We start from the raw sequence: 27,487 nt of genomic DNA on the forward strand, positions 1-27,487 counted from the left end.
GGCTATGCAGAATCATAACTGGCCAGGCCTTTCAGAACCTTGGACAGGTCACTGGTACTGGCTGGAACTCAGCCAAGGAAAGGTGCTGTTTTCGCCAACAAGAGGCCTTCCGAAGGATGACTGGTCTGAACTTGCTGTTGGCCGTACCCTCTCAAGGACCACTGCTCAATTCAGTCACTGGTTCCTTCACTGTTGGAGTGATCACTATGGAATGGGGGTGATGGCCTCCCAAGTGATGACTCCTCCCCTTCCATGTCTTCCTCTGAGCCAGAAGGGTGATTAAAGCCAGGCAGCGTGATCATTTTCTCCTCTGCAGAACGGATACAGTGGTCAGAGAGATGTTCCTCTTGCCAGGTCCCATTCTCAGCACCACATAAGGCAGAGAGGGCCGGTAGGAACTGGTGAGTACTGTAGCCTTTCAGCAGAGAAAGCCTTTCCACAAAAGCTTATCTTAGATCCTGCATTGCAGATGATTGGACTAGATGACCTGTGAGGTCTCTTCCCATTCTACAATTCAATGATTTTATGAAAATAACACATGGCTTCTTCTTCTTCTTCTTCTTCTTCTTCTTCTTCTTCTTCTTCTTCTTCTTATTATTATTATTATTATTCGTAATTATGTGGCATTTAATTCTGGAACACTGTCTTGCAATCACCAGCTGTCTCTTTCTCCCTCCCTCCCTTTAAAGCTACAGTTCTCTCTGTACACCAGACTATAGTCCACAAGGAACTTTGTTTGGTAGAGGAACAACCCAACTTAACATGGTCCACCAACTACAGTGGTACCTCAGGTTACAGACGCTTCAGGTTACAGACTGTGCTAACCCAGAAATAGTACCTCGGGTTAAGAACTTTGCTTCAGGATGAGAACAGAAACCGTGCGGCGGCAGCGGGAGGCCCCATTAGCTAAAGTGGTACCTCAGGTTAAGAACTGTTTCAGGTTAAGAACGGACCTCCCGAACGAATTAAGTTCTTAACCCGAGGTACCACTGTATACAGAATGGACTGAATAGCATGAGGCCTATTCTAAACAGACACAGGATGAGCACGTTTTTGTGCAAGCAAAGATGAAAGGGGAAAACTGGAAATTCCCATTGTGAAGCCAAATGGGTTTATTTTTTAAGAAATATTTAAGTAACATCATGATAGCTACTTTTCAGAGTAAGCTAGCAACACTTAAAACCTGGTCCCTTGCATTTTTACAGTGGTACCTCAGGTTACATACACTTCAGGTTACATATGCTTCAGGTTACAGACTAACCCAGAAATAGTGCTTCAGGTTAAGAACTTTGCTTAAGGGTGAGAACAGAAATCGTGCTCCAGCGGCGCGGCGGCAGCAGGAGGTCCCATTAGCTAAAATGGTGCTTCAGGTTAAGAACAGTTTCAGGTTAAGAACGGACCTCCAGAACAAATTAAGTACCGTATTTTTCGCACTATAGAACGCACTTTCCCCCCTCCAAAAATGAAGGGGAAATGTGTGTGCGTCCTATGGTGCGAATGCAGGCTTTCGCTGAAGCCTGGAGAGCCCAACCGCCAGCCCCACAAGCTCGGGGGGACAGCGGGGAGGTGGAACGCCGCCATCCCGCTGTCCCCCGACTTGGTTAGAAGGCTGGCGGGGGGAGAAGCCTGCTCCTCCCCGTCGCCAGCCCCGCAAACTCGGGAGACAGCGGGAGAGGCGCAGCGCGCCCTTCCCGCTGTCCCCCGACTTGGCTAGAAGGCTGGCGGGGGGGAGAAGCCTGCTCCTCCCCGTCGCCAGCCCCGCAAACTCTGGAGACAGCGGGAGAGGCACAGCGTGCCCTTCCCGCTGTCCCCCGACTTGGCTAGAAGGCTGGCGGGGGGGAGAAGCCTGCTCCTCCCCGTCGCCAGCCCCGCAAATTCGGGAGACAGCGGGAGAGGCGCAGCGCGCCCTTCCTGCTGTCCCCCGACTTGGCTAGAAGGCTGGCGGGGGGGAGAAGCCTGCTCCTCCCCGTCGCCAGCCCCGCAAACTCGGGAGACAGCGGGAGAGGCGCAGCGCGCCCTTCCCGCTGTCCCCCGACTTGGCTAGAAGGCTGGCGACGGGGAGAAGCCTGCTCCTCCCCGTCGCCAGCCCCGCAAACTCGGGAGACAGCGGGAGAGGCGCAGCGCGCCCTTCCCGCTGTCCCCCGACTTGGCTAGAAGGCTGGCGACGGGGAGAAGCCTGCTCCTCCCCGTCGCCAGCCCCGCAAACTCAGGAGACAGCGGGAGAGGCGCAGCGCGCCCTTCCCGCTGTCCCCCGACTTGGCTAGAAGGCTGGCGACGGGGAGAAGCCTGCTCCTCCCCGTCGCCAGCCCCGCAAACTCGGGAGATAGTGGGAGAGGCGCAGCGCGCCCTTCCTGCTGTCCCCCGACTTGGCTAGAAGGCTGGCGGGGGGGGGGGAGAAGCCTGCTCCTCCCCGTCGCCAGCCCCGCAAACTCGGGGGACAGCGGGAGAGGCGCAGCGCGCCATCCCGCTGCTCCCGACTTGGTTTGGAGGCTGGCGGAGGGCTTCCTCCTCCCCCAGCCCCGCAAGCTCCCAGAGCGATGCCAAAGCTGCGTGCAGCTTCGGCATGGCTCTGGGTCCCGTTCTGGGGGAGGGGGAAGCTCGGGCTTCCCCCACCCCAGCCCCGCGCCTAGCGGGGGGGGGGGGGAAATAATTTCCCCCCCTTTATTTCCCCCCACAAATCTAGGTGCGTCCTATGGACTGGTGCGTCCTATAGTGCGAAAAATACGGTACTTATCCTGAGGTACCACTGTATTTGAAAATGACTCCTACCAATTCCAGTGGAACATAGTTCCAAGTATGGGTGCCTGGCATGGTAACCTAATTTGTCAACAGGATGGTGTAACATTCATCATGAATCAAAGCAAAGCAGCGACTGCAAGCCTCCCTCTGCCCTGCCTCATAAACAAAAGCAAAACCACCTTCGCCTGAAATAAACCACCACTTAGCCAGGCTTGTCTATCTTCCATCGCCATACACAGATTTCTTCTCCAGTCAGGTGGAGAAGAAGCAGGTTTTCCCCCACCATCACCCTCTCTTCAGGCATCATGGGGGACTCCTGCCTTTCATCACAGTTCAAGTCCTACAAGTGGCATCAAATCCATCTCTTGATCTTCATTGTATCTGAAATTCACTCCTTCCTTCACCAATGATGAAAGACGAAGTCCACCTGACATCTGAGGGTGGATTGCCCCTTCCATGCTTACCCTAAGTGTATGTAGTCATTTACTAAAATATGTTTGGTAATTGTGACCAGGTTTGGGGTCCGGAAGGACCGTAATGTGATCCTTCCCCCTCCCCACATTTATTTAGTTGTTTATTCATTCCATCTGTAAGCCAGCCTTCCTTAACTAAGTTCCCAGATTAATTTATTGCTTAAAATATATTAAAACGGTAAAATTATAGTTTATAAAGGCAAATAGTTAAGGAAACGTTGGTTTTTTTTAAAAAAAACAGCCATTCAAATTAATAATAATAATAATAATAATACCAATACTATTATTATTACTACTGCTACTTCTAATAATAACGAATGATGTATCATACAAATGTTGCAGTGGTCACCATAATAACTGTCACCTAAACAATCAATCAAATCTTCCTGGCTATACATTAATATCCTTGTTAGAGGCCCTTCTCTGGGTGCTGCCCTTTGACCCTCTGATGTTAGGCGGCCAGTGGTGACCATTCAGAAGATCCTCTTGACTGTAGGGCAGCGGTTCTCAACCTGTGGGTCCCCAGATGTTGTTGGACTACAACTCACATCATCCCTGAGCTCTGGCCTTGCTAGCTAGGGGTGATGGGAATTGTAGTTCAACAACATCTGGGGACCCACAGGTTGAGAAAGGCTGCTGTAGGGCCATCTCTGGAGAATCTTGCTTGGTAACTTACTAAGTCTTTATCATAGCAAGATTCATTTCCCCAGGCCTTTTAAAACATCAGCCAACTTCTGTTTTGTTCTGCTCCCCTGATGCTTGCACACAACTGAAGGATAGGATTACAAAATTCATAAATAAACACTGTGTTTAGGAGTATGACCTAAGTAGCTCCCCAGAAGCCAAATTCCACCACCACCCTCCAATGCTAGGTTAACACGCCCTGGAGCAGGGGTGTGTGACAAAGGGAGTTTTGCAAACTGCAGGTGTGAAGGTCTTAAGGAAATGAAGTAAGATTTTTTAAAATAAAAAACCCACACACATTCCTATGTGTGATGGCCTGGGATTCGGACTCGGAGGCTGAACCTGAGGAATCCCAGCCTGCACAGGATTCCTCGCCTCCAGAACCAGCAGAGCCGGGGCTGGGGCATGAGCTTGAAGGGTCCTCAGCTGTGCTGGATCCTCAGGTGCAGGCACCAGCTGAGTCTGCTCTGGCTCCTGAGGTGATGGAGGACCCATTGCCTGCAGGTGCTCCACTCTGAGCCCCGTCAGAGGAAGCTGAGGTTGCCTCTGGGTCCGGTAACCCTCCAGCCTCTCCTGAGCTGCAGAGGCTCAGGGCAGAGAGGTGGAGGGAACTAAGTTCCTGCAGGAGGAGTGCTCGCCTCCAGGCCAGGAGAGGCGAGTCACCTGTGGACCGGGGCCTCCCTATGCCTCAAGGCAGATAAAAGCCAGCCAGCCCCAGTCCCAAGTTGCAGGAGCAACATTGTTGGTAGCCTGTTCCTGCCTGCACCCTGTCCTGCTTCTCTGCCGGAGCTCCTGACCTCACCCGACTCCCTGCCTTGGACCCAGGTTCAGCTTTGATGGACTGTCTCCCTACTGCACCCTCGACCTCGGACTGGACTCGGATCTCGTCTCACGGTTAACCCTCAGGACCAGCACACTATGTCACAGCAAAGAGGGTGAATGCAGAGGTGTACCCAGGTTCCCTTGAGCCCTTGGCAAGGAGCTGTATTGCCCCCCAATGCTCCATCACCCCTTTTGCTCTTGGCAATTGCCAGCTCTCTCTGCCTTTCTTCACGATTTTTGCACCCCTCTGGGTCTGTACCCTTGGCAGGGGCCAACCTGGCCACGCCCTAGGGACACCCCTGAGTGAAGGCATACAGGCTCTGAATGCCTATCAGCGTAGAGAATTGATGTGCTCTTATAGTAATGGCTAACGGTTTGACCAATGGGCTTATCCGCTCCCAGCTGAAACCTCACTTCATCCACAAACCTACCAGAGAATGAATGAGATGTCTGAGGCCAACCACTGTCTCTCAACCTTCACCCCCGTCACCTGAAAGGCAGGGATAATAGCAGGGATCTCTCACAGCTGGATAGCTCGGTCGGTACAGCAGGAGACTCTTAAATCTCGTGGCCATGGGTTCAAGCTCTATGTTGGGCAAAAGATTCCTGCATTGCAGGGAACTGGACTAGAATCGGGGGTCAGCAAACTTTTTCAGCAGGAGGCTGATCCACTGTCCCTCAGCCCTTGTGGGGGGCCGGACTATATTTTGGAGGAAAAAAATGAATGAATTCCTATGCCCCACAGATAACCCAGAGATGCATTTTAAATAAAAGTACAGTGGTACCTCGGGTTAAGTACTTAATTCGTTCCGGAGGTCCGTTCTTAACCTGAAACTGTACTTAACCTGAAGCACCACTTTAGCTAATGGGGCCTCCTGCTACCGCTGCACCGCTGGAGCACCATTTCTGTTCTCATACTGAAGCAAAGTTCTTAACCTGAAGCACTATTTCTGGGTTAGCAGAGTCTGTAACCTGAAGTGTATGTAACCTGAAGCACATGTAACCTGAGGTACCACTGTACACATTCTACTCATATAAAAAGACCAAGCAGGCCCCACAAATAACCCAGAGATGCATTTTAAATAAAAGCACACATTCTACTCATGTAAAAACACGTTGATTCCCGGACCGTCCGCGGGCCGGATTTAGAAGGCAATTAGGCCAGATCCGGCCCCTGGATCTTAGTTTGCCTACCCATGGACTAGAATCAGCCTTTCTCAACCTGTGGGTCCCCAGATGTTGTTGGACTACAACTCCCATCACCCCTAGCTAGCAAGGCCAGAGCTCAGGGATGATGGGAGTTGTAGTCCAACAACATCTGGGGACCCACAGGTTGAGAACCGCTGGACTAGAACCTCTTCCAACTCTATGATTCTATTTTTCTAGACAGGCTTGTTGTAAGGATTACAGAGATTGACATGTGTGGGCTCTGAGAAAGAACTAAAAGAAAGCTGGAAAGTATAGTTCTTTAGCATTCAGCATTGGTGATGCCTTATGCCCTTTCTTTTGAAAGCACACCACTGTTACACAGAACGTCAACAATGCTTCTTATTTGTTGCCACCACAATTCCAGAGACCTTGAAAGAACAGATGTTACTAACTCCACAATATTTTGAGGTGGAGGGGGGAGAGGGTGCATGCAGTCCCACAGCTAAGAATGCCACACTGTGGGTCTTCTCCAAGCCAAATTCTGAGGCTGCCCCAGCTGCCAGCAACTGCATTCCTTGCTTCCCTGGGGCCCAAGAGTTGCATGAACTCATCATTTAAATGTTCTCTTAACATACTTGCTTGCATATGAATAGCGTATGCAGCACTCTGCTGTGTAATAAATGGCCCTTCTGAGAGATTTCACAAGCTGGGAAAATTTAAGCCAAGATCAAAGCTATGGGCCTTGTCTTGATGCACTTGTATGAGTCCCCATTAGCATTAGCAAATAAAAGGCAGAAATGCAAATCTGAGCACCACCACTTTCACCAAAATGAAATAGGGAATAAGGACCCTAATCAGTAACAAACTGACGGCTTCTGATAATAGAATGCCGCAGCAAACAGAATTGTTTTTCCTCCTCTTCTGCATTTGCGGTTAGCTCTTTAAAAACTTATATTCATAAGCTTATCGTCTAGATTGGTTGGAAGGAAGGAAGGCTATTGCATTTGTATATATGCCGTCTGCTCAGCTGAATTTTTCCTACCGATGTAGAACGTGACCAGGCAAAATTGCAGAAATGGTGCTGAATCTACATGGAACACTATATTTTAAACCATGGGTAGGCAAACTAAGGCCTGGGGGCTGGATCTGGCCCAATCGCCTTCTATATCTGGCCAGCGAATGGTCCAGGAATCAGCATGTTTTTACATGAGTAGAATGTGTCCTTTTATTTAAAATGCATCTCTGGGTTATTTGTGGGGCATAGGAATTCGCCCCCCCCCCAAATATAGTCTGGTCCCCCACAAGGTTGGAGGGACAGTGGACCGGTCCCTTGTTGAAAAAGTTTGCTGAACCCTGTTTTAAACAGTGCCAATCTCCAATGGGGGCCACACAATGACTGACTGATGCAAATATATTATACAACATAATATTCTAACTGTATGAATGAGTTAGAAAAATCTTGTTTTAAATCAGAAAAATGTCACTAAAATACCCCCCCTCCTGTTTGATGTACATATATCTGCATTACAGGTTTGTGTATCAGGTCTTTTAGACTTTATTCTATGTTGCTAATACAGTGATACCGCGGGTTAAGTACTTAATTCGTTCTGGAGGTCCGTTCTTAACCTGAAACTGTTCTTAACCTGAAGCACCACTTTAGCTAATGGGGCCTCCTGCTGCCGCCGCACCTCCGGAGCACAATTTCTGTTCTTATCCTGAAGCAAAGTTCTTAACCTGAAGCACTATTTCTGGGTTAGAGGAGTCTGTAACCTGAAGCGTATGTAACCAGAGGTACCACTGTACTTGACACAGATAGACACAAAAAATTAGGCACTGTCCACACAACATTTTTTAATGGGCAATATAAATGCTGTAAACAAACAAACAAACAAACAAACAAACAAACCCCAAAGGCCTGGAAGTCAGATTGTCTGCCTGCAAAGTCCTGTATTATGACCTCAAATTCATGGACACTCAGAGGTAAATAAAATATTCTTTCATCATGCTCAGAGGCACTCTGTCATTTTCTTCAAAAACAGTATGTCAGCTTCCAAAATTGAAAACCGGCACACAAATCAGGTTCTAAACCCAAACTCACGTTTGATCCTAAATCTTAAAACTTTTGAGGCTAACAAGCTGGGGAAGCAGTGGTAGAGGAACTGGTGACAGTTAAGCCTTCCGTTCCAATGCAATAAACAAACTTGCAGGTCTGCTGTGTGAAGTCCTTTCCATGCCATATGGAAACAAAAGACAGCCAGAGCATTAGACAAGATTTTAGCTTTTGTTTACCTCAACCTGATAAACCTTGATCGTCTCTGTTTCCTGCCTTTGATTGCTTTGTTCTCATCTTTCCTGCTAAGAGTTTACAAAACAGCAGCTAGTGAACAGGAAGATAAGAAGCGTACCTATTTGTTTAATAACATCAAGGGGGGGAAAACTGCTGGTTCATATATTTTGTTGTTAAGTTGCTCAAAAGGATCAAAATACCAATTAACTAGCTGGCTTAGAAAAATCTTTGATATCCTCAGATTTACTGACATTTCAAAACTCTTGTTCATACTTGCCTAATGGCTTTTTTGATTAGGAACAAAGAAGTGCCAATCTGTTTAGCATTTGACCTGTTTTTCCTCAAATGTTTTTATGTACCGTACTCACTACTTAGTGTCTAAAGCACTTAACTTAGTCAGGGCTAAAAATCAGATTCCTGTGCCATGGGCAAATGCTTCCAAAGTTATATTATTTTATTTATATTTTGCAAGGCGGCTTACAATGACAAGAAAAGTACTAAGTACAAAAACTGGCTAAAATGAAAATAGAGCCATAGGCTTCAAACTGTCTGCAGTTATTTTCTAGTACTTCTCATTCACATTCATGACGTCTGCATATTAATTATTTTTTAGTGAAGAACCCCAGAACCTCTTCAACTGTGTATTGTTGGATATATCACACTGAGAAGAATTGTTGGTACCATGCCTGCCAATTCCTGGTAAACTGCAAGGCTGACCTACATAAAGCAGACAATGCAGATTGAGAAATCTGACTGAAGGTGGACTTGGCCCAGAAGACTGATATCAGATTAATCAAAAATTTAAAAATGGCATTTTCTGCTTTCTACATGCAGTGTAGAATTGACATGTACTGTCAGTTAAAACAACAGCAACAACACAACATCCTAAAAATATAATACAATCATAGTATCATTAAATTAAGAAGGTGGGCTTTACTAAAAAAAAACATAGAATCATAGAATTGAAGAGCTGGAAGGGATCATCCAGTCCAACCCCTTGCAATGCAGGAATCTCAACTAAAGCATACATGGCAAATGGCCATCCAACCTCTGCTTAAAAACCTCCAAGGAAGGAGAGACCACAGCCTCCCAAGGGAGTCTGTTCCACTGTCAAACAGCTCTTACGGCCAGAAAGTTCTTCCTGATGTCTAGGCAGAATCTTCTTTCTAGTAACTGGAATCCATTCGTTTGGGTCTTACCCTCCAGAGCAAGAGAAAACAAGCTTGCTCCATCTTCCATGTGACAGCTCTTTAAATATTTGAACATGGCTTCCAGATCTCCTCTCAGTCTGCTCTTCTCCAAGCTAAACATATCAAGCTCCCGCAACAGTTCCTAGATTTCCAGGCCCTTGATCATCTTGGTCTCCTTCCACAGCTTGTCAATATCATTCTTAAACTGTGCACCAAGAACTGGACGCAATACTCCAGGTGTGGTCTTAACAAGGCAGAACAGTCCAGTACGATTGCTACCCGTTATCGGGACACTATATGCACTCTTTTAGATACTAATCCCTATTGATTTCAATTGAATTTACTGTCAAGAGAAGGCTGCCGGTTCGAATCCCTGCGCCGGGGTGAGCTCCTGTTGCTCAGTCCCTGCTCCTGCCAACCTAGCAGTTCGAAAGCACATCAAAGTGCAAGTATATAAATAGGTACTGCTCTGGCAGGAAGGTAAACGGCGTTTCTGTGCACTGCTCTGGTTCGCCAGAAGCAGCTTAGTCATGCTGGCCACATGACCCAGAAGCTGTCTGCAGACAAACGCCAGCTCCCTCAGCCAGTAAAGCGAGATGAGCACCGCAACCCTAGAGTCATCCGCGACTGGACTTAACGGTCAGGGGTCCCTTTACCTTTACCTTTTAACGGAGGTTAGGATGAGGTGAAGGTGTTCCTTTGCTAGGTTCTACCAAGGTCTACTGGCAGACCAGGGAGCTCCACCACTGCAGAGGCCCCATTGCACCCACGGAAAATGGGGACAACATGCACAACCAACCGTGGGGCTCCTAGTAGTAGCCATCGGAAGGCCCTGAAACAGGGTGGAGCTGAGCAGCCTCAATGGTCCAAAGCGGGCCCATTTCTCAGCTGAAATTTGGCTTAGTGAAACCATAAACAGTCCTGCCACTGATGTTGCCCGAGGTGGGGAGGCCTGGAGCATTCTTGTGGAATGTGATGCATAAGTAGCAGTCAAGTACAACATTCCTTGCTTTCCTCGAGTGGACATGCAAGGGGATGTTTGGTCCAGCCAGTCGACACTTCTTTGTTCCTCCTGGGCTGGAACATCCTTCCTTTTGCATGTGACTAGAGGTGGGCGTAGAAAAGCAATGAGAAACCTAAACAGCATCTTAAGAAGTAGAGTCATACCTTGCCAACTAAGGTCCATATAGTTAAAGCTATGGTTTTCCCTGTAGTGATGTATGGAAGTGAGAGCTGGACCATAAAGAAGGCTGATCGCCAAAGAATTGATGCTTTTGAATTATGGTGCTGGAGGAGACTCTTGAGAGTCCCATGGACTGCAAGAAGATCAAACCTCTCCATTCTGAAGGAAATCAGCCCTGAGTGCTCACTGGAAGGACAGATCCTGAAGCTGAGGCTCCCATACTTTGGCCACCTCATGAGAAGAGAAGACTCCCTGGAAAAGACCCTGATGTTGGGAAAGATGGAGGGCACAAGGAGAAGGGAACGACAGAGGACGAGATGGTTGGACAGTGTTCTCAAAGATACCAGCATGAGTTTGACCAAACTGTGGGAGGCAGTGGACGAAAGGAGTGCCTGGCGTGCTCTGGTCCATGGGGTCATGAAGAGTCGGACATGACTAAACAACAAAGAGATGGGTGTGACCTTACCTGTCCAGGTAACAAAAGGACAAGGCATGCTGTCACACTCTGTCTTTTTCCATCTTCCTTTCATCGTGTGGACTGCAGTGACTGCTAGTCTGTAGTCACTGGGATTAACCCCCCATATGGGGTAGATCCACATGCCTAAACTTTGTAACTAAGTCTGCCTTCAGGGATCCAGCTGTGAACTGGTGACATGAGTAAACTTGTTTTGTATACTTTAAGATTGTGGTGTATTTATTCTTTTAAGAGGGATAAAAGGGAACTTACCAGGAACCTAATAGTGAGAGGCTTAAACAAGCCTGCAACCAGCTATCTGCTGTGCGTTTAAAAGGGGAATGTAAAGCTCTGCCAAGTAAAGGAAATTGCTAGCGCAAGTTAGGAAGGATATTAATAAAGAATATATCCTCTCCTGACTCCCTGAACAGTCCTACAATTCTGAATACTGCCGTCACAGGAGCCATGTGATTCCCTTCCTCCCAATTGTATAGATTAGAATGGAAGTTCCAGAGGTTCATTCATTCTGACATTACCCAACACTATGCCGCTCACCTTTTCACAAACTCATCAAAGAGAATGCGGTGAGAATACCCTTGCCGACGTATGTTGATCGTCTCCAGAATGCCAGTGTAGCGCAGCTGAACTAAAACTCTTTCTTGAGAAAACCTCAGCGCCTCTCGGTCATCGTTGGGTTTAATGCAGCGGACGAAATGAGGCTGCCCAATCACCATTTTGGACAACAGATCCATCAGAGAATACTGGGGAAATACAAGCAAAAATAATAAAAAAATGAGGCTCAACGATGCCCCCCTTTCTTTTAAAGGAATTAAATTCTAGCAGTCTGCTCATTCCAGTCACGTCGCATCTAAAAAGCAGTATTAACAAACTTGAAAGAGTTGGGAGGGGGAAAGATGCATAACACCGCAGATCAGATGTCCAAGGTGAATTAAAGTATTCCTTTTGAAAGCAGCCTCGTTCTCTCTCGTTTTCATCACCGAGTAAAGCAAAAGCTGCTGGAAAATGTTCTCTTTTAAAAATCTCTTCTTTTAAGGCTGTAATACTATACACACTCACCTGGAGGTAAGTCTCACTGAAGTCAGTGCGGCTTATGACTGAGTAGATAGGTACAGTGGTACCTCGGGTTACAAACACCTCGGGTTACAAGCACTTCCGGTTACAGTCTCCGCTAATCCAGAAGTAGTACCTCGGGTTAAGAATTTTACCTCAGGATGAGAACAGAAATCGTACGCTGGCGGCACGGTGGCAGTGGGAGGCCCCATTAGCTAAAGTGGTACCTCAGGTTAAGAACAGTTTCAGGTTAAGAATGGACCTCCGGAACGAATTAAGTTCTTACCCTGAGGTACCACTGTATATGATTGCATTGCCACTGAAAACCACTGATTTGGCAAAGAATCCCCTGAACCATTCTTGCCCCTGCACTAAGTTCTTTCCCGATGCTCACCTAACTCTCTTCAACTTTCCTTAAACGATGAGATCATTTCCTGAGCTGCCTTGTGCATCTACAGGAATCCCTTCAGGCTGGGACACTTATCTGCACTTCAGGGGCCCTGGCACACTGCCAGCACTATATAAACGACAAAGTGGGGGGGTGTCAATAAAGTTATATTGCACTTTTACAATGCAGATTGCATACCCTGAAATAGGAAGCCACAGTTTGCCTCTTCATGTTGGTTGTTTCCTCAGGGTGCCTCATAATCTCCATGGTGTCCACCTGAAAGCACAAGTCAGAAACACACAATGTGTAGAGTCATTTACTACCCAATCCTCAGTATATGTTTCCTAAGATTGTGTCAGCTGTTTACTGCATCATCAAAGGTTCTGCACCCATCCTAAGACCCTAAGTGTGGAGGGAGGTTTCTGACTCCAAGAGGAATTGTCTACCGGGCAACAGCCAGGATGTGGTCAAAAGTTCTTGCCGCTTACCTCAGGTCCATGTCTCCTGTTAATGGACTCTGAGATAAACACGCCTCTCAGTGACACTTCATGGGTGCGTATCACAAAGAGATGACAACATTGCTGAGAGGTGTTCTCAGTGACTGCCTCCCTTTTCCCAGCTATGTAATAATTTATCCCTGAAGACTCACCAAAGTCACAGCCTGAAGACCTCTTGAAAGCCCTTCTCTCAGCCACACGGCAGAAAGAGAGGGATGTATGCATCTCCACCCCCATCGCTTAGCCCGGACATTGAGGTCCAGCTCCGAGGGCCTTCTGGCAGTTCCCTCCCTGCAAGAAGTGAGGTTACAGGGAACCAGGCAGAGGGCCTTCTCAGTAGCAGCACCTGCCTTGTGGAACACCCTCCCATCAGATGTCAAGGAAATAAGCAACTATCTGACTTGTAGAAGACATCTGAAGGCGATCCTGTTTAGGGAAGTTTTTAATGTTTGATTGTGTTTTTAATATTCTGTTGGGAGCCACCCAGAGTGGTTGGGGAAACCCAGCTAGATGGGCAGGGTATAAATACTATTATTATTATTATTATTATTATTATTATTATTATTATTATTCTATGTTGTGCATGTGGCACAACACCATGGTTTGGTAAAGGTAAAGGACCCCTGGATGGTTAAGTCCAGTCAAAGGCAACTATGGGGTTGCGGAGCTCATCTCGCTTTCAGGCCGAGGGAGCCGGTGTTTGTCCCCAGACATGGTTTAGGGTAATGGTGAACCAATCTAAAACGTGTCACTTCACAACTATTCTAACCTACAGGTGGGCAACCATTTTGTGCTCAAGGGCCACCTGAGATGATGGGTGGTAGATTGGGGGCTGCATTTAGATGTTGGGGGGTTGACCCATCAAATCCCCCACCACCTCGCACACACACGCAACCTGACACAGTCTCCCACAGACAGACAGCCTCACAATCTGTGAGTTACAAAGTACCCCCCTCACTCACAAACACCCTAACCTTTCTCCCTAATATCATTCCTCAGCTCTTCCCAGCACCCACCAGTTAGGCAGCAGGAAGGAGAGAGGGATTGCAATGGGATCTGCATTGGGTTCAGGTGAAGACAAGGGAGGAAGCCTATAGGCCGCAGAGAAGTCAGCTGACGTCCACACTCAGCAGTCCACAGTGCATTAGCCCAGTTTAAAACTACAGTGGTACCTTGGTTTATGAACTTAATCCGTTCTGGCAGTCTGTTCTTATACCAAAACGTTCTTAAACCAAGGCGTGCTTTCCCATAGCAGCGGGGGACTCAATTTACAAATGGAACACACTCAACAGGAAGTGAAACACGATCTGCTTCCAAGGCAAAGTTCACAAACCAAAACACCTACTTCTGGGTTTGCAGCACTCTTAATCCAAGTTGTCTGTTCTTAAACCAAGGTACCACTGTATGCACTTCCAGAAGCAACACAAAAATGAACATGGGTCTCAGCAGTGATTGACATGTTGCAGGCAGCCATGATAAGCATGAAGTCAGCTATCACTACATTCACCACATAAACCTTGTCACTGAACACAAAACAGTATTTCCCTTTTTAAATTACTTTCTTCTTCATTACTTCACGTCTCTAGTTGGTTCATGCCGCCAAATTGCGAACGCTCTCCATTAAAACAAAGCAAAAAGATTTTTGTGTGTGTTCAACGTAGTATATGGGTAACAAGTATATTGTTCATTACGCCCCTTAACTTAATTACGCTGTCACTACAGCTGTTCTTTATTTTATTTTTTTTATTTTTCACAAACAAGAATCAAACCTGACTTTGTGAATTAAAAATATCACCCCCCCTAGTTAGTAATCAAAAGCAGCTTTGTGCTGTTGTATCACATAGTTTGACACAATTAGAGAAAACAATCTGCCCTCTGTTCGCATGGTGCAATAGAAACATTTTAGCGTGTACACACACACATACACACACACACACAAATGCTCTGTGGCAGTTCACCATCTGCTGTGAACAGGTGGCGTTTGCGTATTAAACTAAGAACATCTGAACCAGAGAATAGCAGCTTTTGCACCTGCGTTATAAAGCAGTGGCCTTCAGATCACGCAGTGTGTTTCTTACTCCTGATCAAGGCTGATATTTTCAAAGGGGATGCAAGTAGGCAGAAAAAGGACTGCTGTTCCCAAGATAGCAATCATGTGGCCTTACCTTGAGGAGATACTTGGGAGACTGCATGCAAAACAGAAAGGAGAAGAAAGAAATGCTAAGCAGCATCACAGAAGATACAGGCAGAAGAGGGTGGGAGGGAAAACAGGCTTTAAGATCAAACTTGGACAGAATGCACAAGGTGAGAGAGTTAAAACAGAGAGCCACTCTTTCGTAATCCAAAGCAGCTGCTGTTTCTTGCCCCCCAAGTGTTAAAATGCCCTTTGAATGACTAGGTGACAAAGAAAACGTATGGGGCTCTTTAAATGGAAGGGGAGTGGGGGAGATTGTAAAGTGAAGTCCTATAATGTAGCACAAGGAAGAGGAATGCTGCATCAGCAGAGATCACATCAAACATTTCAGAAGGTCACATGACCAAGTAAATATCAGTCCTTCTGCTTAGCGTTGCAGGGAACGTCCACAGGGAATGATGCAAAGGAGGTTTTTCAGAACTCTTCTGATTAGGCTGAAAATTTCAGCCTTTCTGGCTAATCTCCAGAGAAGAGATGGGGAAGGATTCCAGGGCTGAATCATGCTTGATGGAAACTGGGAGACAGAAAGGAGAAGCTGATCTTTCTTTCTTTCTTTCTTTCTTTCTTTCTTTCTTTCTTTCTTTCTTTCTTTCTTTCTTATGCCTTGCTCCAAATGTGTCCACTTGACTGCTTCAAGCTGTTGAACTGGCACTCTTACAAGCGCCACATATTGTTCATTCCCTACTTGTGGGAAATCAATTTTTTAACACGGCGGCACCTACATTTTCTCTGGAACTCCCTGCTTATTGATATTAGGCAGATACCTTCATTGTGCTGTTTTTGACATCTCCCAAAAGCCTTTTTGTTTAGGCAGCCTTTTGTTTAGGCAGCATGTAGTAGTAGTAGTAGTAGTAGTAGTAATCAGTGCTTTTTTTCCCTTAAAAAGTGTTTAGGGGTACTCTCATTTTGACTCAAGAACATCACCATTTTATAGTTCAAATTGGGAAAAATAAATACAGTAAATGGACAAAAGTACATAGATTCACAAAATGTTTAGGGGTATGCGTACCCCTGCATCCCCCAGAAAAAAGCACTGATAATAATAATAATTTTACTTATGCCCACATTTCCCCCCGACAGGCAATAAAACACGTTTTAGTATGCCTATTATGTTTTAAAAACTGCTTGTTCTGATCCATAGTTTGATCATTTCACCGTCTGCTGTTTTTAAAGTCTGATTATTTACTATTGTGCAAACCATTCAGACTTCTTTTTTTAAAAATTAACTGACCTATAAATCTTGCTAAATAAATAAATTCAGTAAAACAAAACTGCAGCAGGCAGCAAGGCAGGGAAACTCTGAGCATGAAGACAGCTTTGCGTGATCTGCTAAGTTTCACCAGATCAGTGATAGGAAAGAGGGGAGAGACTATATCTGTAATGGCTATTGGGCTATTGAGTGAATGTTTGTATGCTCCAGGCAAGGCGATTCCTAAGAGTTAATGTTTGGGTATTCCCTCCCATAGTCAAGAGAACTAGATACATGGGGAAGAGGAGAGGATCTTGTGAAGAAGCTTTAAAAAGCTTAGTGTTGTCCCTGGTTTCTGCCAAACTGCTGGTCTGACTCATAAGCAAAAACCTGATCCAGACAGGCATGTTCAAACCCTTATATGTTTGATGTGGACCAGGATCGGGGGTGGGACCTAGGGGCCTGTGTTTGATTGCTGACAAACTAATGAATCATTCCCCAGAGGAAGATTACAAATTAATCCTCCTGTGTGTGCAACTGAAAGGGAAGTGCTTAGGCAAAAGTACGGCGGGAAAAGATTATGATGATCAAAAGAGAGATTCCCCTATTAAATGGGGAGGGGGATTTAGCAAAAACTGTTTTTTAAAAAGTGAGGCCCCCCATTTTATAAAGTTTATTTGGAGGGGGAGGGAAAGATGATTTGGATTTTACAAATGAACAGTTTCCGCGAAGAATTCAGTGAACAGTAAGAAAACATATACAGTGGTACCTCGGGTTACATACGCTTCAGGTTACAGATGCTTCAGATTACAGACTCCGCTAACCCAGAAAAATTACCTCAGGTTAAGAACTTTGCTTCAGGATGAGAACAGAAATCATGCTGTGGTGGCGCAGTGGCAGCAGGAAGCCCCATTAGCTAAAGTGGTGCTTCAGGTTAAGAACAGTTTCAGGTTAAGAACGGACCTCCGGAACGAATTAAGTACTTAACCCGAGGTACCACTGTAATCTGAATAAAATATAATTATCTTTGTCTGTGTTGTAAACAAACAAACAAACTCCTGATCCCCTGCTAATGTAAACCAAGTGGACGTGAAACAGTAAAGGATCTGGCATTTGGAATAACCGCAGTGCATTATAGATCACTTTTTCAAATATGCAGGCAAAGGCATTGGTTGTGTACTGACCTTGATACGACCAGCACTGAGCTGTGGAGGCAAAGACCTGGACGCTGCTGTCACTCTGGCTCTCGCCTGAGCCAAGTTGCCTGTTAAAAAGAGAGAGGAAGGAAGGAAGGAAGGAAAGCAAAAATTTAGACAATGGGCAAAAAGCCTAGGAAAAGCAGTATCTGGAAGACACAAATGAATACTACCTGATAGCTGGAACAGGGCAAGAAGAGGAAGGTTATTGCAGAACATATTGTATTACATAGCAATGAGCTTTGCAGATACAGATCTATGTATACCACCTCTAAGGGGCTGGTACAGGATTGCACTCTCTGCAAAAACTCCAATATGCCATTTCCCCAGTGGGGTTGCCATATTTTGACGAGCAAAAAAGAAGACACATTTGCCGACTTCCACTATGGATGTCTACAGGGTTTGATGAGGCCCTAAGCTACTGAAGGTAATGGGGCCCTTTATATGTCCAGCTGTCCTTTGTCAACAACAAATTGTTGCTGTTTTTTGTGTTGAATATATGCTATATGGTAATTTATGGACCTAATAGGTATCTAAAGCCATTTGCACATAACAAAATATGCACATCACAGGAGCCTACACAACACAAAACACTGTTGCTGTATGTAGGTTTTATTTTATTTTTTTGTTTTCTATCTTATGTTTTGGAAATGTACATCCAGTTTATTTTTTCTTTACATTTTTGGGGGGCCCCCAAGAGAGTGGGGCCCTAAGCTACAGCTTGTTTAGCTTATACGTAAATCTGGCGCTGGGTGTCTATGACGACACTCATCATGAAACAGAGGTGGTGTCCTGGAAAAAGAGGACATATGGCAACCCTAAAAGGCCTCTGCAAGTACAGGCAAAACACCCATACACTCACTACAGTGTTTTGATGCATAATTGTAGAAGGTTGTTTTTCTTCAAATGATTACCCATCACCAGCATATTTTCTTCCAAATTAAATAACCCAGCGCATTTACAGAATAGCCAATACATTTTTAGAATCTGCTTCACCATTTAAAAACCACTTTACAAGGCAGGAGAGAGGAATCTCTGGGAAATGTTCTATGGGGCCTGGTTTAGACAGGACATAAGGAATGACATGCACAAGGCCTTTACTCACCTACACTGCGTGCCCAATTGTCATTGACTGATTTACACAACTGAATACAAGTTATGTGCTGACTTGCACTGTTATGCTAATGTTACACACAAATGGACCAACACACAAGATAAGTGTATTTAAGGTTGAAAGAAAATAAAAAAAATCCTTCCAGTAGCACCTTAGAGACCAACTAAGTTTGTTATCATAGAATCATAGAGTTGGAAGAGACCACAAGGGCCATCGAGTCCAACCCCCTGCCAAGCAGAAAACACCATCAGAGCACTCCTGACATATGGTTTGCAAGCCTCTGCTTAAAGACCTCCAAAGAAGGAGACTCCACCACACTCCTTGGCAGCAAATTCCACTGTCGAACAGCTCTTACTGTCAGGAAGTTCTTCCTAATGTTTAGGTGGAATCTTCTTTCTTGTAGTTTGGAACCATTGCTCCGTGTCCACTTCTCTGGAGCAGCAGAAAACAACCTTTCTCCCTCCTCTATGTGACATCCTTTTATATATTTGAACATGGCTATCATATCACCCCTTAACCTCCTCTTCTCCAGGCTAAACATGCCCAGCTCCCTTAGCCGTTCCTCTTAAGGCATCGTTTCCAGGCCTTTGACCATTTTGGTTGCCCTCCTCTGGACACGTTCCAGTTTGTCAGTGTCCTTCTTGAACTGTGGTGCCCAGAACTGGACACAGTACTCTGACCAGAGCAGAATACAGTGGCACTATTACTTCCCTTGATCTAGATGCTATACTCCTATTGATGCAGCCCAGAATTGCATTGGCTTTTTTAGCTGCCGCGTCACACTGTTGGCTCCGCGTCACACTGTTATTGGTAAGAGCTTTCGTGTGCATGCACACTTCTTTAGATATTTAAGATTGTCATGCTAAACGGACAAGGGAGTAACCCCAGTGAACAAAATTGGACTTACTTCTGAGTAAAATTGTATAGGATTTCACTGAATAGGGTGATTGGGCTTGTATTTACCATGGCTCACATCCATCCATCCATCAGTTACAAATTACACCAAACAAAAGTGAGCAAGTAGATTTGCGGAGTCCTTTGAGCTGTCCCACCTTAGACTTCAGGAAAAGACAGATTTTTATCCCAAAAAAGTATTCTGCATGTTGTAAACTAGCACAGTAGGACAGGGGAGTTTAGAATGCAGTGGTACCTCGGGTTACAGACGCTTCAGGTTACAGACTCCACTAACCCAGAAATATTACCTCGGATTAAGAACTTTGCTTCAGGAAAATTCGTGCTCCTGTGGTGCAGCAGCAGGAGGAGGCCCCATTAGCTAAAGTGGTGCTTCAGGTTAAGAACAGTTTCAGGTTAAGAACGGACCTCCAGAACGAATTAAGTACTTAACCCGAGGTACCACTGTAGTACTCTGCCCAATGTACTAGTTCTATTACATGCAAGGAAGTTTGCCAATGGCCGAACATTCAAAAATCCAACCTAATTTAGCTTCCTATCTGTACTACGATGTGGAAGACTCCAGGTTCTATCCCCCCCCCATTTCTTTCTACAGTCGTACCTTGGATCCCGAACGCCTTGATACTCGGACATTTTGGCTCCCAAACGCCACAAATCCGGAAGTGAGTGTTCCGGCTTGCGAACATTCTTTGGAACCCGAACGTCCGATGGGGCTTCTGCAGGTTCCGATTGGCTGCAGGAGCTTCCTGCAGCCAATCAGAAGCCCTGCTTTGGTTTCCAAATGTTTTGCAAGCCAAATGGACTTCCGGAACGGATTCTGTTTGACTTCCAAGGTACAACTGCATTATATAAAAGGGTTGTGAGAACATAGTCCATGGGGGCTGCTGCATCTTGGCTTGATAAGCGTCGGAGAATCTACCTAAGCTGAACCTAAGGAGGAGAGCAGAAGTCTAGATAATGAACAACTGATCGCTCATCAGCACTCGCATGCACTGCTCAGAATCCACTGTGCATGGATTCTCAAGATCTCTGGCGCACTTAGGCGCCACCTCCGACTCAAAGGTTATGAGAACATGATAAAACCATCATTGATTTTCTGACATTAAAACTTTGCTTGCTCTTCAGACGTAAGTGGCTTTCCCATTGTAGCAGGATCTAATCTGGATGATGTAGATTAACCCATGGGGGCGGGTTGACCTGTGGAGAATTTGCCTTGGGGTGGGATAAGAAGCTTGAACTTCATGACCTTCTGGGGCTACGATTTCAAAGGCCGCCTTGACTAATCAGTTAACAATAATGGGCCTGATCCAGCCCAAGTTAAACACTTTGGAATCCCATTGGTTTCAAAAAGGAAGATTAAGTACGCGCTTAAGTTTTTCTTCTTGAAATCAAGGAGACTGAAAAGTGGCCAGCTTTGGTTGGATTGTGCCCATTTTGTGTGATAGATGTTGGGAGTCAACAGACGTGTGTTGATTTATATGGAGAATATTCATTGACAACTTAAATATATATACAGAGAGAGAGGGGGGTGAGGCAGCTGGGAGGGAGATTTTTTAAAATAAAACCTTGGACAGGAAGAAAGGAAGTGATGTGGACCATTCATGTGCAAGCCATTCCAGATACATTTCAAAGTTTTTTAGTGAGTGGCGCACAAGATGTCCAAATGTTTTCTCTGGCTACATATCTTCAGAGGCTAAACTGTGATTAATAGCATTGAAAGAACCCTTTGAAGCAGGATTGGTGACATCAAAGTCCTAATCCATGGGTGGCAGGATTTTTATAATGAGTGGGAAGCATTTTAACACATTTCAAAGGATTTAGAGCATGAATAAACAATAGGCCTCTGCAGATGTGCCACACACCTTTCAGAAACATAACACACAAATAAGTTTCCATTTTAATTTAAATGTAAATAAAGTGTTAACACTTCTTTCAGATGTTAAAAGTGCCTTGTTTGCAGCGACTCCTGCTTCTCCCTCCCCTCCTTGCTTTACAGAAAGCATGTTAATTCTGAACAGCCTTCTTTATTCCAAAAATCACACCCAATGGTATATAACTGGAAAGGGGAAATATTAAATAAACAAAACCAGAGTCCATGTTTAAAATGTAAGTAATCACCCAAGAAGAAAATTCAATTAGCATAGTAGCAAAGGACATTTGATATTCTCACTTGCATTGCTAGTAAGCACTTTCGTAACTCAAAACAGAGATTTCAAGGACAACAGTGGATCATCATTCATGTTCAGTTGTTTGTTTGTTTGCTGGCTTGTTTGTTTTAAAAAAACAGGCTATTGGCTAGACTGGAAAAAATACTTCCTTTTGTTTCAACATCTGGGAACTAATAATTTCTTAGTAGGTTTAGATAGCCAATACCGATCCCCAACCCTTGGCTGCTCTTCACAGAATTATTGTTTTTATTGTCAGGACACGTTTAAAAGAAGGTACTTTTAAATCATTTTTCCACCACTTTGGTTTAAAGGTTTGCGGCCAGAACTATTCCTTTTTTGGCTAATGTGTAAGCAAGAGATGGGCTCTATAGAGGAATCTATATAATCTGTGGAAATATCATGCCAAAAATGTAGAAGATCGGGTGCAAACTGTGCATAACATGAGTTAAAACACACACACACACACACAAAATTTTGCTAATGGATAAAATCATTTATAGTGCTTGTGGCTTTAGCCCAGCTGCTGAATCTTTTATATAAAACGTTTCCTCACTTAGGCCACTTACAAAAGTTAAGCCCCATTTAACTCAGTGGGACTTTCCCCAAGAAGAAACATACATTTGCAAGGACGTGGGTGGCACTGTGGTCTAAACATGAGTGGCACTGTGGTCTGAACCACTGAGCCTCTTGGGCTTGCCGATCAGAAGGTCGGCAGTTCGAATCCCTGCAATGGAGTGAGCTCACATTGCTCTGTCCCAGCTCCTGCCGACCTAGTAGTTCAAAAGCATGCCAGTGCAAGTAGATAAATAGGTACCGCTCTGGCGGGAAGGTAAACGGTGTTTCCGTGCGCTCTGGTTTCCGTCACGGTGTCCCATTGCGCCAGAAGTGGCTTAGTCATGCTGGCCGCATGAACCGGAAAGCTGTCTGCGGACAAACGCCGGCTCCCTTGGCCTGAAAGCGAGATGAGTGCCGCAACCCCCATAGTCACCTTTGACTGGACTTAACTGTCCAGGGGTTACCTTTACCTTACCTTTACAGTTGCACCATTCGCCAGGTACTCCAGGTACCATAACATACCTGGAGTATGTTATGTAAATAATTATGTGAATACATCAGAGCAATACCCAAGAAAAAAGACAGCAATAATTGGGTGCCTTCCTCAGTCTTGCACAGATTTCACAAATATACTGCACCCACCATCAACTGTGCTGTTGTGCAACTCCCCTTTATTTCAGTGGGTTTGTTGTCGAGTGCTTCTACGCCACATTTTGTTCTAGGAGTATTTGCAATGGTACTTTTATATAGCACACAATAACAATATGATTATTTTTTAAAAAAACATGACAGAGGGGAAGTTGCTAAAAGTTGGTGCTTTTTTCTACATTTAGGTCCAGATTCTTCAACCTTTTACTCAAGAAACAAGACATATTATTATGTCTTCTGCTCTTTTCCGAGAGGAGTGGAGTTTGCAAAAGAGCAGATATTCTAATTTTGCTACTTAACTGCAAAGCTTGCTGCTGAAATCCCAGGAGGAGAACAGCTTAGCTTTTACAGACACTAGCATAATATATGTTGCGTGATAGAGGCTAAAGTGCCTATATATACCAGAAACACTTTCGATTCTAAATGGAATAGCTTGCAAAAAGATAATGAATAAAACACATTATGACTGTTGCTGCTTAGTCCACATGTGTTGCCAGCCCATCCCAAAGGAGACCTGATACAGAACAGCTATGATGAGTAGCTGAAATTGTTGATCTAACCACTCTTTCAAAATCTCCTTCATAACTAAGGCCAAATTAATTTGGCAGTAGTTGATACAGAGACTAGGGAAAAAAATTCCAGAAACAGCTGTTGATACATTTGAGAACTCTGCAAAAATATTTCTCTATCCAAGAGAACTGCATTTACTGTAGCCTAAGTAACCAGGGCGGGCAGAACAATTCCTCTGACTTATCAGAGTTGTTGTTGTCGTTGTCGTTGTCGTTGTTGTTAATCTTTACAGCCCACATTTCTTCCAGTTTGGAATTCCAGGCTGCTTACAACATTTTAAAATGTCATAAAATAAAGGTAAAGGTACCCCTGCCCGTACAGGCCAGTCTTGACAGACTCTAGGGTTGCGTGCTCATCTCACTCTAGAGGCCGGGGGCCAGCGCTGTCCGCAGACACTTCCGGGTCACATGGCCAGCGTGACGAAGCTGCTCTGGCGAACCGGCACCAGAGCAGCACACGGAACGCCGTTTACCTTCCCGCTATAAAAAGGTAAAGGTACCCCTGCCCGTACGGGCCAGTCTTGCCAGACTCTAGGGTTGTGCGCCCATCTCACTCAAGAGGCCGGGGGCCAGCGCTGTCCGCAGACACTTCCGGGTCACGTGGCCAGCATGACAAGCTGCATCTGGCGAGCCAGCGCAGCACACGGAACGCCGTTTACCTTCCCGCTAGTAAGCGGTCCCTATTTATCTACTTGCACCCGGGGGTGCTTTCAAACTGCTAGGTTGGCAGGCGCTGGGACCGAGCAACGGGAGCGCACCCCGCCGCGGGGATTCGAACCGCCGACCTTTCGATCGGCAAGCCCTAGGCGCTGAGGCTTTAACCCACAGCGCCACCCGTGTCCCCCCTTCCCGCTATAAAGCGGTACATATTTATCTACTTGCACTTAAGGGTGCTTTCGAACTGCTAGGTGGGCAGGAGCTGGGACCGAACGACGGGAGCTCACCCTGCTGCGGGGATTCGAACCGCCGACCATGCGATCGGCAAGTCCTAGGTGCTGAGGTTTTACCCACAGCGCCACCCGCGTCCTGCATGTCATAAAATACAGAGCAATAAAAACAAACCGGTTAAAAACAATAATTGAAATACAATTGCCCTGACAGCAGCCCTGTGATCAGAATCAAAACTGTACCTTAGTTTTGAAAGGCTTGTCTGAATAGGAAGGTCTTAGCCTGCTGGCAGAAGGATAACAAAGAAGGAGCCAGCCTAACCACTCCTGGAATTCCATAATAAGGCAGCAGCCACAGAAAAGTCTCTTTCTCATATATCATCACCAATGCACTCCTGATATTGATGGAAAGTGGAACTTAGCACCCAGGCAGGTTCATATAAGGAGATATGATCTTTCAGACTATCATTGTTTCAAAGCCAGGAAACCACTGAGGTTGGATATCAATTCTTATTTCTGAAGTAGCATTTAGGTTCATGTTGGTGAGCAGTTCCCCCCTTATATAATCTAAATTAGCTACTAGACAAACAAAAAGATTCAATTCCAGAAGCATACAGTTTTGAGGGGGAATAGTGACCCATACCCTCCAACATTTCTCCGATGAAAACAGGGACGTCCCATTCCATAATGAGAATTTTACTACTTGTATCCCACACATCTTATTGAGTTGCCCCAGCCACTCTGGGCAGCTGCCAACATATATAAAAACATAATTAAACATTAAAAAACTTCCCTATACAGGAGTGCCTTCAGACGGCTCAGGGATCGGATAACTCCATACCCTCCAACCTTTCTCTAATGAAAGTAGGGACATCCTAAGTAAAAGGGACATTCTGGGATCAAATCAGAAACTGGGACAGCTTCTCTGAATCAGGGGCATCCCTGCAAAATAGGGATACTTGGAAGGTCTGGTTACCACTCCTTTAATTAGTTGCTCCCCAAAGTACCCAACCATGAAGTTTGAGCACCGGTACTGTTCACCGCTGATGCTACTCAGTTTTGAGCAATTGCAAAGAGTAAAATTTGTGTATGTGTGTTGAGGTTTTTTCCAACAATATAATATAACAACAACAACAACAACAACAACAACTTATTATTTATACCCCACCCATCTGGCTGGGTTTCCCCAGCCAGTCTGGGCAGCTCCCAACAGAATAAAACACCAAACATTAAATACCTCCCTAAACAGGGCTGACTTCAGATGTCTTCTAAAAGTCAGATAGTTGTTTATTTCCTTGACATCTGATGGGAGGGTGTTCCACAGGGCGGGTGCCACTACCGAGAAGGCCTTCTGCCTGGTTCCCTGTAACATCGCTTCTCACAGTGAGGGAACCACCAGAAGGACCTCAGTGTCTGGGCTGAACGATGAGGTTGGAGACGCTCCTTAAAGCGGTATACAAATTTTACGAAATAGATAACAACAGCAATAAAGGAAACAAAATTCCAAACTCACTAACAGGAAAGCAGGCATGCACATTCAGAAGACCACTGACCTTTGGAGCTTGCTGTGTGGTGAAGGGGCACTGAAGGTGGACCTTGTCAAAGCAAAGTACAAAATCAGAGCACGGCCAGCACCACCACTATCCTCATAGAAAACACTGAATTGAGAATATAAATAAAATCAAGACAGACATGGCAATTAATATTCTAGGCATCATTGTTTTATGCTTTACTAGGGAATTTTATATCTATACACATACACAATCACAAACATACCGAATGGTTAAGCTGCCAGCATTTTCCCCTGGATTGCTAGGTTTCCCAGAGAAAAATCACATTTTACTACATAGGCAGGAGCTGAGACAATGAAATATTTTGATAGCGCAGACATTTATTGAATTGAAACTGAATTTATTACAAGGCTGGTCCTAGAAGGTATACGAAGTGCCTTAAAGTTAGGGAATCAAATGTATAGAGCAGTGCAAAAAAAGGAGTAAGTTCCAAGAGGAAGAATGAATAATTCTCTTGTCATATATATACCGTACTTTTCCATGTATAAGACAAGGCTTTTTTTCTTCTGAAATTATGCCAAAAAGGGGGGAGGGTCGTCTTATACGCTGATAGTGCATCAGGGGGACTTGGGATTGGTTGCTGCCGCGACCCGGAGATTGTCAGCAGCTGTTTGGCATGCTATTGGTGGCTTCAGCAAGGGCTGGTGTTGATTTGCTGTTGCTGTGGCAATTGGGTGGGTGATTGGCAGCTTCTGCTAAGAAAAGCTCAACAACTGTGGGGCACCCCCCCCCCAAAGAAAGCTCAACAACTCTGGGCAATCTCCTCCCATTTTCCTAATTTGGAGTCCCCCAAAATAGGGAGCGTCTTATACACAGGGGCATGTTATACATGGAAAAATACAGTATATCTCTGGATGTCAGAGCAGCAAATTTAGATGCATACATTAGATGGTATGTCTAGCAGCCCAGCGCACATTTGTGAATTGTGCAAACTACACAGGTTTGCTTCTTGTCTTGCTTTCAAAGCTAGCCAATGGATACAAGCAGCACCTTTTTAAAAGTTCCTAAATTTAAATGAATGATAACCACTTGTTTCTCTCAGTCAGTCCAAAAGTTAATACTAAAGGAAAGCAATGTCTTTCTACAAAGCACATTTGCTGTAGTCTTAACGTTGACAGCAATTTTGAATGCATTTAGGGTAAAATGGATTGTTGAGATAATTATTTTGCATCCTTTTTGGAGATGGGGATAACCTGACATTCACTTATTCATCCATTACAATGACTATCTTTCTTTTTATTCCACTAAGAGGAAAACCACAGTCAAGTAGAGCCTTGTTTGTCATTGCTTTTCTCCCAAGAAGCAGGCGTCTTTTAATTTTGTGACTGCTGTCACCATCTGCAGTGATCATGGAGCCCAAGAAAGTGAAATCTCTCACTGCCTCCATTTCTTCCCCTTCTATTTGCCAGGATGTGATGGGCCCAGTGGCCATGATCTTCCTTTTTTGATGTTGAGCTTCAGAACGTATTTTGCGCTCTCCTCTTTCACCCTCATTAAATGGTTCTTTAATTCCTCCTCACTTTCTGCCATCAAGGTTGTGTCATCTG

At 45.2% G+C, this 27,487-nt stretch overlaps 1 protein-coding gene across 1 annotated transcript in view; it reads right to left on the minus strand.

Annotated features, from left to right (window-relative positions):
• Nucleotides 1-27,487, minus strand: part of MYO3B (myosin IIIB) — a 259,294-nt gene that overhangs the window by 95,343 nt on the left and 136,464 nt on the right. Inside the window, exons 23-25 of the mRNA XM_053375945.1 lie at nt 17,505-17,584; nt 12,639-12,716; nt 11,537-11,742 (exon numbers count right to left, since the gene is read on the minus strand). Of these exons, the coding sequence (XP_053231920.1) occupies nt 11,537-11,742; nt 12,639-12,716; nt 17,505-17,584 (364 nt within the window). The remainder of the gene's footprint in view (nt 1-11,536; nt 11,743-12,638; nt 12,717-17,504; nt 17,585-27,487) is intronic.

The sequence above is a fragment of the Podarcis raffonei genome, chromosome 1, assembly GCF_027172205.1.
Source record: "Podarcis raffonei isolate rPodRaf1 chromosome 1, rPodRaf1.pri, whole genome shotgun sequence".
NCBI classification, from domain to species: Eukaryota; Metazoa; Chordata; class Lepidosauria; order Squamata; family Lacertidae; genus Podarcis; species Podarcis raffonei.